This window comes from Panthera uncia, chromosome D1 (genome assembly GCF_023721935.1).
Source record: "Panthera uncia isolate 11264 chromosome D1, Puncia_PCG_1.0, whole genome shotgun sequence".
NCBI classification, from domain to species: Eukaryota; Metazoa; Chordata; class Mammalia; order Carnivora; family Felidae; genus Panthera; species Panthera uncia.
In genome coordinates, this window is record NC_064808.1 from 48,378,715 (window position 1) to 48,390,812 (window position 12,098).

Sequence of the window (12,098 nt, forward strand, 5' to 3'; positions counted from 1 at the left end):
GAAGGCAGTCCTGAGAGGAAAATACATTGCAATCCAGGCCTATCTCAAGAAACAAGAAAAATCCCAAATACAAAATCTAACAGCACACCTAAAGGAAATAGAAGCAGAACAGCAAAGGCAGCCTAAACCCAGCAGAAGAAGAGAAATAATAAAGATCAGAGCAGAAATAAACAATATAGAATCTAAAAAAACTGTAGAGCAGATCAACGAAACCAAGAGTTGGTTTTTTGAAAAAATAAACAAAATTGACAAACCTCTAGCCAGGCTTCTCAAAAAGAAAAGGGAGATGACCCAAATAGATAAAATCATGAATGAAAATGGAATTATTACAACCAATCCCTCAGAGATACAAACAATTATCAGGGAATACTATGAAAAATTATATGCCAACAAATTGGACAACCTGGAAGAAATGGACAAATTCCTAAACACCCACACTCTTCCAAAACTCAATCAGGAGGAAATAGAAAGCTTGAACAGACCCATAACCAGCGAAGAAATTGAATCGGTTATCAAAAATCTCCCAACAAATAAGAGTCCAGGACCAGATGGCTTCCCAGGGGAGTTCTACCAGACATTTAAAGCAGAGATAATACCTATCCTTCTCAAGCTATTCCAAGAAATAGAAAGGGAAGGAAAACTTCCAGACTCATTCTATGAAGCCAGTATTACTTTGATTCCTAAACCAGACAGAGACCCAGTAAAAAAAGAGAACTACAGGCCAATATCCCTGATGAATATGGATGCAAAAATTCTTAATAAGATACTAGCAAATCGAATTCAACAGCATATAAAAAGAATTATTCACCATGATCAAGTGGGATTCATTCCTGGGATGCAGGGCTGGTTCAACATTCGCAAATCTATCAACGTGATACATCACATTAACAAAAAAAAAAGAGAAGAACCATATGATCCTGTCAATCGATGCAGAAAAGGCCTTTGACAAAATCCAGCACCCTTTCTTAATAAAAACCCTTGAGAAAGTCGGGATAGAAGGAACATACTTAAAGATCATAAAGGCCATTTATGAAAAGCCCACAGCTAACATCATCCTCAACGGGGAAAAACTGAGAGCTTTTTCCCTGAGATCAGGAACACGACAGGGATGCCCACTGTCACCGCTGTTGTTTAATATAGTGCTGGAAGTTCTAGCATCAGCAATCAGACAACAAAAGGAAATCAAAGGCATCAAAATTGGCAAAGATGAAGTCAAGCTTTCGCTTTTTGCAGATGACATGATATTATACATGGAAAATCCGATAGACTCCACCAAAAGTCTGCTAGAACTGATACATGAATTCAGCAAAGTTGCAGGATACAAAATCAATGTGCAGAAATCAGTTGCATTCTTATACACTAACAATGAAGCAACAGAAAGACAAATGAAGAAACTGATCCCATTCACAATTGCACCAAGAAGCATAAAATACCTAGGAATAAATCTAACCAAAGATGTAAAAGATCTGTATGCTGAAAACTATAGAAAGCTTATGCAGGTAATTGAAGAAGATATAAAGAAATGGAAAGACATTCCCTGCTCATGGATTGGAAGAATAAATATTGTCAAAATGTCAATACTACCCAAAGCTATCTACACATTCAATGCAATCCCAATCAAAATTGCACCAGCATTCTTCTCGAAACTAGAACAAGCAATCCTAAAATTCATATGGAACCACAAAAGGCCCCGAATAGCCAAAGTAATTTTGAAGAAGAAGACCAAAGCAGGAGGCATCACAGTCCCAGACTTTAGCCTCTACTACAAAGCTGTCATCATCAAGACAGCATGGTATTGGCATAAAAACAGACACATAGACCAATGGAATAGAATAGAAACCCCAGAACTAGACCCACAAACGTATGGCCAACTCATCTTTGACAAAGCAGGAAAGAACATCCAATGGAAAAAAGACAGTCTCTTTAACAAATGGTGCTGGGAGAACTGGACAGCAACATGCAGAAGGTTGAAACTAGACCACTTTCTCACACCATTCACAAAAATAAACTCAAAATGGATAAAGGACCTGAATGTGAGACAGGAAACCATCAAAACCTTAGAGGAGAAAGCAGGAAAAGACCTCTCTGACCTCAGCCGTAGCAATCTCTTACTCGGCACATCCCCAAAGGCAAGGGAATTAAAAGCAAAAGTGAATTACTGGGACCTTATGAAGATAAAAAGCTTCTGCACAGCAAAGGAAACAACCAACAAAACTAAAAGGCAACCAACGGAATGGGAAAAGATATTTGCAAATGACACATCGGACAAAGGGCTAGTATCCAAAATCTATAAAGAGCTCATCAAACTCCACACCAGAAAAACAAATAACCCAGTGAAGAAATGGGCAGAAAACATGAATAGACACTTCTCTAAAGAAGACATCCGGATGGCCAACAGGCACATGAAAAGATGCTCAACGTCGCTCCTTATCAGGGAAATACAAATCAAAACCACACTCAGATACCACCTCACGCCAGTCAGAGTGGCCAAAATGAAGAAATCAGGAGACTATAGATGCTGGAGAGGATGTGGAGAAACAGGAACCCTCTTGCACTGTTGGTGGGAATGCAAATTGGTGCAGCCGCTCTGGAAAGCAGTGTGGAGGTTCCTCAGAAAATTAAAAATAGACCTACCCTATGACCCAGCAATAGCACTGCTAGGAATTTATCCAAGGGATACAGGAGTACTGATGCATAGGGGCACCTGTACCCCAATGTTTATAGCGGCACTCTCAACAATAGCCAAATTATGGAAAGAGCCTAAATGTCCATCAACTGATGAATGGATAAAGAAATTGTGGTTTATATACACAATGGAATACTACGTGGCAATGAGAAAAAATGAAATATGGCCTTTTGTAGCAACATGGATGGAACTGGAGAGTGTGATGCTAAGTGAAATAAGCCATACAGAGAAAGACAGATACCATATGGTTTCACTCTTATGTGGATCCTGAGAAACATAACAGAAACCCATGGGGGAGGGGAAGGGAAAAAAAAAAAAAAGAGGTTAGAGTGGGAGAGAGCCAAAGCATAAGAGACTGTTAAAAACTGAGAACAAACTGAGGGTTGATGGGGGGTGGGAGGGAGGGCAGGGTGGGTGATGGGTATTGAGGAGGGCACCTTTTGGGATGAGCACTGGGTGTTGTATGGAAACCAATTTGACAGTAAATTTCATATATTAAAAAATAAAAAAAAAAAAAAGGACTTGCAAATAAGGTTGCTTTATTTTTCTTTGATGTTGAAAATGAGAAATCTTACCACAGTCTGATTCTTCTTCTCTGTAGGGAGCCTGCTTTTAGTTAGCTAGTTTGTTTTCTGTCTGAAAATTCATAATCTTTTAATCCTTACACATTTGAATTTGGGCAGGTTCATTAGCATATCTGAGTGTGTATGAAAATGTGGATTTTTCATAGTATTTCTGTCTAGCATTTAGTGAGTCTTTTCCATCTGAAGACTTGAGTCTGTCTTCAGCTAAGTGATCTTTTCTTTTGTAACTTTTTTTTTTTTCTGGTTCTTGCTTCCATTCAACCTACTCTGCCCTCATTCTGGAATTCCAGTGATTTGGAGATTGGGTAGTCCCGGGCCAGCTTTCAGTGCAGTGTGTATTTTCTCACAGTTTTTATCTCCTTTTCATTTTTACCTTTGTCTTAGAAGAATTTCTGGACTTTGACTTCTAATATACTAATCTGCCTTTTAGCCATGTCCATTTTGTTTGTTTATTTATTCAAAAAAATGTTTTTTTTTTTTTAATGTTTACTTTGAGACAGCAAGTGGAGGAGGGTCATAGAGGGAGAAAGGGAATCCCAAGAAGGCCCCATGCTGTCCATGCAGAGCCCAGTGCAGGGCTTGATCTCACGTACTGTGTCCATTTCAATCTATTTTCTCCCTTTCTCAAGTTGAAATATTTTCTATTTCTTTTTTTTTTTTTAATTTTTTTTGTAATGTTTATTTATTTTTGAGACAGAGACAGAGCATGAACAGGGGAGGGGCAGAGAGAGGTAGACACAGAATTGGAAGCAGGCTCCAGGCTCTGAGCCATCAGCCCAGAGCCCGACGCGGGGCTCGAACCCACGGACAGTGAGATCGTGACCCGAGCCGAAGTCGGACACTTAACCGACTGAGCCACCAGGTGCCCCAATATTTTCTATTTATAATAGTTCTTTTTTTAATTTTTTTTAAATTTAAATCCAAATTAGCATATAGTGAAACAATGATTTCAGGAGTAGATTCCTTAATGCCCCTTACCCATTTAGCCCATCCCCCCTCTCCCATCCCCTCCCGTAACCCTCAGTTTGTTCTCCATATTTATGAGTCTCTTCTGTTTTGTCCCCCTCCCTGTTTTTATATTATTTTTGTTTCCCTTCCCTTACATTCATCTGTTTTGTCTCTGAAAGTCCTCATATGAATGAAGTCATGTGATTTTTGCCTTTCTCTAATTTCACTTAGTGTAATACCCTCCAGTTCCATCCATGTAGTTGCAAATGGCAAGATTTCATTCTTTTTGGTTGCTGATTCTTTTTGATACTCCATTGTATATATATACATCTTTATCCATTCATCCATCGATGGACATTTGGGCTCTTTCCATACTTGGCTATTGTTGATAGTGCTGCTATAAACATGGGGGTACATGTGTCCCTTCAAAACAGCACACCTGTATCCCTTGGATAAATGCCTAGTAGTGCAATTGCTGGGTCGTAGGGTAGTTCTGTTTTTAGTTTTTTGAGGAACCTCCATACTGTTTTCCAGAGTGGCTGCACCAGCTTGCATTCCCACCAGCAGTGCAAAAGAGATCCTCTTTCTCTGCATCCTCACCAACCTCTGTTGTTGCCTGAGTTGTTAATGTTAGCCATTCTGACAGGTGTGAGGTGGTATCTCATTGTGGTTTTGATTTGTATTTCCCTGAGGATGAGTGATGTTGAGCATTTTTTCATGTGTTGGTTGGCCATCTGGATGTCTTCTTTGCAGAAGTGTCTATTCATGTCTTTTGCCCATTTCTTCACAGGATTATTTGTTTTTTGGGTGTTGAGTTTGAGAAGTTCTTTATAGATTTTGGATACTAACCCTTTATCTGATATGTCATTTGCAGGTATCTTCTCCCATTCCGTCAGTTGCCTTTTAGTTTTGCTGATTGTTTCCTTCGCTGTGCAGAAGCTTATTTTGATGAGGTCCCAGTAGTTCATTTTTGCTTTTGCTTCCCTTGCCTCTGGAAATGTGTTGAGTAAGAAGTTGCTGCAGCCAAGATCAAAGAGGTTTTTGCCTGCTTTCTCCTCGAGGATTTTGATGGCTTCCTGTCTTACATTTAGGTCTTTCATCCATTTTGAGTTTTTATGTATGGTGTAAGAAATTGGTCCAGGTTCATTCTTCTGCATGTTGCTGTACAGTTTTCCAAGCTCTAATAGTTCTTATTGCCTGTTTGCTCCCCTTTTTATACTGAACCCTGGTTGGGTTTTATCAATGCAGTATTATTTTTAATATTACTGGGAATATCCATTATAAGTTGATATTAACTCCTGTTTCCTACATTGACTATTTTGTTTTTGTTTTTGTTCTTTTAGGGCTGTTTACATAGTTTGCTTAGTTTGGCTCCCCTGCTGACTTCCTTTTAGGATCAGTGAGTTTTGCTCATATTTTTAACAAAGTTCTTGAATAGCCAGTAATGTTGGCAGATAATGGGCTACCTTAGAAGCCCATTTGTGAGCCTATTTGATTTTCAGCAGGCCTCCCCCTCTTAAACTAAAGCCAGATAGCCATGGAACTCCAAAGGTAGGCTTTGTTCTTGGTGTAAGGAGAAGGCAGGAACATGCCAGAAAATGGACATCTCTTAAGCTATTCAGTGACTAGGAGCTAACTAGCAAGTAAGCCTCCCCAGGACCCCCTGCCCTTGACCAAGGAGGCAGTGAGGGCCTTGGGTAGCTAAACTCTTTTACCTAGCATTCCACCCACACACAGTAAGTTAAGCTTGGGAACTAAGATTGCATTGGCAAGATTCTTAACCTACTACTATCAGTGATGATGAGGGTATAAGATGGACAGTTGTATTTTTGTGTGTGTGTGTTTTGTTTGTTTTGTTTTTTTACATCACTGGTAAAAATAAAAGTGTATATACATTCTTCTGGAAAGTAATTTGGCAGGGTGTAAAAAACGCTTTTAAAATGTCTAATCCTAAACTTTAGTTCTCATATTTCTAGAAGTGTATCTTTTTTTAAGTTTCTTTATGAGAGAGAAAGAGAGAGAATGCACCCACATGTAGGAGAGGGGCATTAGAGAGAGGGAGAGAGAGGAAAAGGAGAGAGAGATTCCCAAACAGAGCCCAACTCGGGGTTTGATTTCACAAACTGTGGGATCATGACCTGAGCCGGAATCAAGAGTCAGACGCTTAACTTAGCCACCCAGACACCCTCTAGAAGTGTATCTTAAAGAAATGTGGAAGTGGACATAGATTAATATTCAGAGATCTTAGCTGCTGTGTTACTTACAATAAGGGAGCATAGGAAAGAATCTACAGGTTTTACAGAAAAGGCATGGTAAGGCAGGTGAGTTATGTAGCTGTATGATGGGATATTTTGCAGACTTTAAAATGCCTAATGACATGGAGAAGTGCTCATGATCTAATATTGAATGAAAAAATGAGTATATGATAAAAAGGCCAGAAGCAACACAACAAATTATCATCAATGGTGGGATTCTAGCTGACTTGTGTTTTCTTTTTAAAACTTGTCTGTGTTTTTCAAAATTTTTACAGTGAGTCTGTATGATTTATGATTAGAAAAAAAAACCAGTTCATGTTCAAATATGTCTCTCCACACTCTACACTGCATAAAAAAAAAAAAAAGACCCTTTTCAGAATTTGCAGGCAAAAAGTGGTTTGTATTAGGGTTGAAATTTGCCAATTATCATAATGTGCAAATGGATTTTGAATTCTCCGGCTTTTCACATCGTGTAGTGTGCACGGCTGCTGTTGCCAGCTCTGGCATATGAGCTCCAGCGAGGCCCATCTGCCGCTCTGGCGCAGCTTGCCTGACACAGATTTATTTCATTTCGTTCTTTAATTTGGCAACATTTTGTCTTTTCTCATTATCATAGCTGGAATTCAGTACCAGTACTACTTATTTTGCTTACCGGTTTGTTGTCTCTTTTGTTCTATTTTGTGAAGACCAAGAAGCCAACAACGGGGATTGTGTCTTGTGAAAACCCAGTTCCTGTCCTTCGGGATCTTGGGCTGTCTTGCTGGAGTGTGCGCTCTCTCTCTCTCTCTCTCTGACACTTGCAAGCCATTTCAGTTCTTTTGATTAGTGGAAGCCTTCGTGGTTTATTTTTTCGAAGAGCTTAGTGTTCCTTTTCTTCTCCTCTCCCCACCCAGGAAGATTTGGAAATGGTTCCAAATAGAAATTATAAACATTAGCCTTGAGCTATGCTCTCTGGTGTTTGGTACTTTTTGTTTGTTTGTTTTTAACCGAAGGCTCATGTTTGTTTAATCTTCATCACTACAGCAGAAGTTGGTGGTGTGAGACTTCCGCTCCACCCTAAGCACCCTGCACTTAAGAAGAGTTTTTCTTCTGAATTGGTTTGTATTTCAAAGAACACGGGTAGTCTGCCAGATTGCTAAGAATTTACTCAAGTGAAACTTTAGAACTGTTAGAGTCCTCTTAGAGATTTCTTGAATGGATTTGTTGGGACAGGATAGCTGCTGCCTAAGAAGCCTCTTTGAGCCTAATACAAAGAATGTCTCTTCAACACAAAGTAAGACTTTTTGCTGCTTTTTTCTCTAGGTTACCCTGAAGAAACTTACCCAATTTATGACCTTTCAGATTGCATCAAGCGTAGGCAAGAAACCATCTTAGTGGATTACCCTGACCCCAAGGAACCGTCTGCTGAAGAAATAGCTGAAAGAATGGAATTGCTAGAAGGTGAAGAATCAGACCATTTGGGGTGGGGAGTGCCCATTGACCCCAGAGTCCAGGAAGATAATTCTGTTACCTCATGTGACCCAAAGCCAGAAACATGTTCCTGCTGTTTTCATGAAGAGGAGGATCCTGCCGTCTTGGCAGAGAATGCTGGATTCAGTGCAGACAATTACACTGAACAAGAGGAAGCCACCAAAGAAGTCTGGCCCCAAGACTTCAGGGATAAAGGGTTGGACATGAGCACTGATAAAGCACATACAGATGGTACAGTGAGGAAGCGGAACCCCCAGGGTTTGGAGTTGAAAACAGCTGGTTTGGGGAAGTATCCATTAGTCTAGTCCCAAGGTGACCTTTCTCTCCCTTCTCCGATTTCATCCTTGGCCCTGTGCCCTATACTTCATTCTGTGTTTAAATATCCTAGCTAATCAGGCCACTACCATGGATATCATGTATCCTTCCTGGTGCTCAGACACCTGTCACCTTGTAAAACACGGTAGCAATTAGTATGAACATAATACAGCTTCACTCTTTATGCCTTTCTTCCACCAGAGAGTCGATCCACTGAGTAATTATGTTTGATCTAGTGTACACTCAGGGACAGGGATCTAACTCCTCGTGCTAGGAGTAGCAGATGGTTTACCTGTGAACGAACATCAGTTTACACGTGATGAGGACTTATGGTTGCAAAAGTGAAGATTTCAGAGTCCAAGATGTCTTATTCTGTGGGCCTTGAGCAGGTTAGTGGTCTCCTGGATTCAAGAAGAGAACATTTTTTCTGAGTATGATGGGGCCAGAGCAGGGTAGGACTCTGCTGTGTGAGCTGAAGCCCGTTTGCCACAGCAAGGGCCTTTTTAGGAGCACTGTTGCTGCCTCAGATACCTGCTTTTCTTCAGAGTAGCAGAAGACCCCAGTGATTTGTGAATGAGCCCGGAGACCTGTTGGGGGACTGTTTTGCTCCAGTATTGCCTGGATCTCTAGCTTCCTTTATCCCTGTTGTGTTTACAGAACTGCCAACCCAGAAGCACCTTTATACCTCTGGCCCTCAGTGGCCAGAAGAAGGTTTAAATAGAGACTTTTTAGGCCTTGCCCTCCAGATCCAAGGTTTGAGGCTGTTAAGGCTACAAGAAAGCCGTGTGAGAATGCTGGTCCTCCATGAGATGCTCAAGTGGCCAGAGAGCCAGGGATAGGGAAAGAATCCATGTACTTATAGCAGTCCTGGCCTGGAAGGTATTTCTAAATGTTGTGCCCTCTGCAACCACATGAATTGAAACAGAAATGAGGACGACTGAGCTTGTAGACAAAGTGCCAGCCCAAAAGGGAAGTTGCAGCGTGTGTCTTTTGCAGAGAACCAATATAGCAGGGGCATATAGCCCCTATAGCTATATAGGCCAGGGGAAGAGACTATTTGTTCTCTATTCAGGTATCTGGGTCTTTTGAGAAGGGTCGGGAAAGTAGGAGGTAGGTTATGACTGAAAGGATTTTGACCAAACTAAAGACCTCATCTCTAAGGTGCCATCTGCCATGTGTCTTCTGGAGATAAAATGGCACCCAGGTATCCTGGCTAGTAAAGATGAGTGAATTCAGTTTACATGTAAGACCTGAGTTTAAAGAAGACACATTCCCAAGAACATTCCCAATCACAAAATGCAGAAGACGTGAAAATTAAATTATGTGAGGATAGATAGAGCTTTTGGAGTTCCATTGTTCCTAGTTGTCTAAGATGCCAGGAAAATAGTTAAAATCACACATCTAAGCCTATAGACTGTCAAAAGGTATGGGATCATATTAATATGTCAGCTACCACTAGGCATTTCTCGTTGATGAAATTAACATTTTTGTTAGAGAAGTCATTGAAAACTGAGTCTGTAGGAAGTATATTGCATCTATCTCTGTGTAGAATATTTGATTCACTTTAAAAGAATGTAGTTTAAAATGTACTATAAATGATCTAGATGTAATGCTTAAGGTAAAAAATAATGTAGGTGCTCTGAACTGTTTTGATAAATTGTTTTCCATTATTTCCTTTTATTCACTGTGAGGGGTTGATTTATGAGGAGTCCTGGGTCCCTGGTTCTGATTTCTTTTTTGCCTTAGTATATATGTTTCCATTATTAAGATGTGTTTGTTTCTAGCTTGTTCATTCATGTGTTCATTTAGACACTGCCCAGGGGTAGGCAATGGGAGCAGGGGCTCAATTCCTAACTTTGAGAAACAAAATTTGGTGTGGGAGCCTTGTCTAATTTATTATTTTCAGTAAACTATTAACTATAAGGGCTCAAGATGGTGAATTCTGCAAGCAGAGAAATGTCGGTCATGATTCCATCCATGCCTATTCTGTCCATAGAGTCTTGTTGGGTCCTTAACCCTTCTGAGTCTTGGTTTTCTCCTATCTAGTGCAGGGGAGTACAAGTCCAGGTCTCATAGGGTAGTTAGGAGGATTAAACGTGAACTCCTCAGTGCGTATAAAACAGCATTAGCCCTCCTATCTCATACATAACCACTCAATAAGTGGTAGATAATTTACTTTTCTTGTACAAGGCTTTATGCTGTAATTGAGACATGGACCCAAATCTATAGAAACATAAAGATCATTTTGGCCAAAGTACTTCCAAGACACTTGACGGGCGAGTTGGATCTTGAGGCGTGCTGAGAACTTCAGGTGGCCAAGGAAGAGAACATTCTCGGCAGAAAGGGCAGTGTTAGACAAACCTGGTGTTAAAGTGTATGGATGTTCAGGTATTTTTGAGGATGGTATGTAAGGTGTTGCCTAACCAACTGTTGAATTTTGAATGTTAATCTTTGGGGGAAATTGGCTTATGGGAATAGTTCCTCCCAGAAGTACTAAGAGCTCATGATGGTTCTTGCTGCCCTAGCTCTTGGTTGGCTTAAACAGCAATAATAAATATTAACATATTTATATTTTAGAAATTTTGATTATTCACCAGTTGTTTAGTCTTTTGGATTTTCCAGAATTATTTTATCCTTCAGGGATGACAATTATGTGTACATACAACTCAGGATGACCAAATCCTAGCACTGGTTTTCATTGTCATGCCTGCTCTCGCTCTCACCATTGTCTTCATTTTTCAGAACTGGTCTGGGCTGTGAACTTGGATGAGCCCCCAGGTACTAGTTTTCAGTGACCTTTGAGCACTGTGGCAGAGCATGGAGGACAGACAGTTGGCCTAGGAAGCCACTGCGTCACCTGGGACCATGCTTGGTTAAATCAGGTGGGTGATCCAGCCAGGAGATGCTCTTTCCTGTCCAATAAGAGCGAAAGAAAGCACCTTGCTAGCTCTAAGACTGGCAGTATACACACTCCAGAAACTACACCCAGGAAGGAAGGTGTGTTGAAGAATGGAGGCATAGTTGACCTTTAGAAGAGATGGCCTAGAAGAACCACACTCTCTGTACCTTCTAGGGCTTGGGTGATCAATGACTCATGGTACAAACTAAGACGCTTTGGGGAAAGGGGACTTTAATTATAATTATGCCAACACAATAGGTGTAAACCAGGCCCATCCTGGATGTATTTAAAAGACTTGTTTTTAACCTAACCACTAAACAAAAACCTCTTCCCTTTTTAGTAAGAACCTGTACTGTTGTTTTCCACAGAGGCAGAGCCAAGGAGATATAGGCCAAAATTATCTTAGCCACATAAAAACTCCAAATCTAGGGTAAAAAATAAACCAACCCTATTTTTGTTCCTAAGGGCCAGGCCCTCAGGGTGACACTCAGGAACCAAACAGCCCATTCTTGCAGAGGACTGTGCTAACCTAAGTTACCTTCTATCCTTAACTATTCTTCCAGCCTTTCCCAGCCTGTGTGTATGTGTGTGTGGTTCTCACCATCCTTAAATTTGAAGAGCACAGCCAGAGACAGGACAGCCTCAACCCACATGATAGTGTTTCCAACCAAGCCATGATGCCTTCCCACCCACCCCCGAGGCTCTTAGGACAGAAGGAAATAAATGGTGTAGGAAAAAACTTTAGGTAAGAAAGGTTTTTTTCTCCTTTTCTACAAAGAAAAAAATGCACAGTCATGTTGAAACAGTTCAAATTTAATTTGTTGATATATGGTCTGTACTTAGACAAACACTAAGTTCTACAACATATATAATGTCAACATGGGAAAATACCAACTTTGTCATTGCACATACCAGTAAATAAATACATTTGCTCAAGAATA

The 12,098-nt window shown here is 40.4% G+C and overlaps 1 protein-coding gene across 1 annotated transcript in view; it reads left to right on the top strand.

The window, feature by feature from the left end:
• RIC3 (RIC3 acetylcholine receptor chaperone) overlaps positions 1 to 11,983 on the top strand; it is a 64,640-nt gene extending 52,657 nt beyond the window's left edge. The window contains exon 6 of the mRNA XM_049650706.1: positions 7,776 to 11,983. Coding sequence (XP_049506663.1) covers positions 7,776 to 8,248 — 473 coding nt within the window. The 3' untranslated portion in view covers positions 8,249 to 11,983. The remainder of the gene's footprint in view (positions 1 to 7,775) is intronic.
• Positions 11,984 to 12,098: the final 115 nt, after the last annotated feature.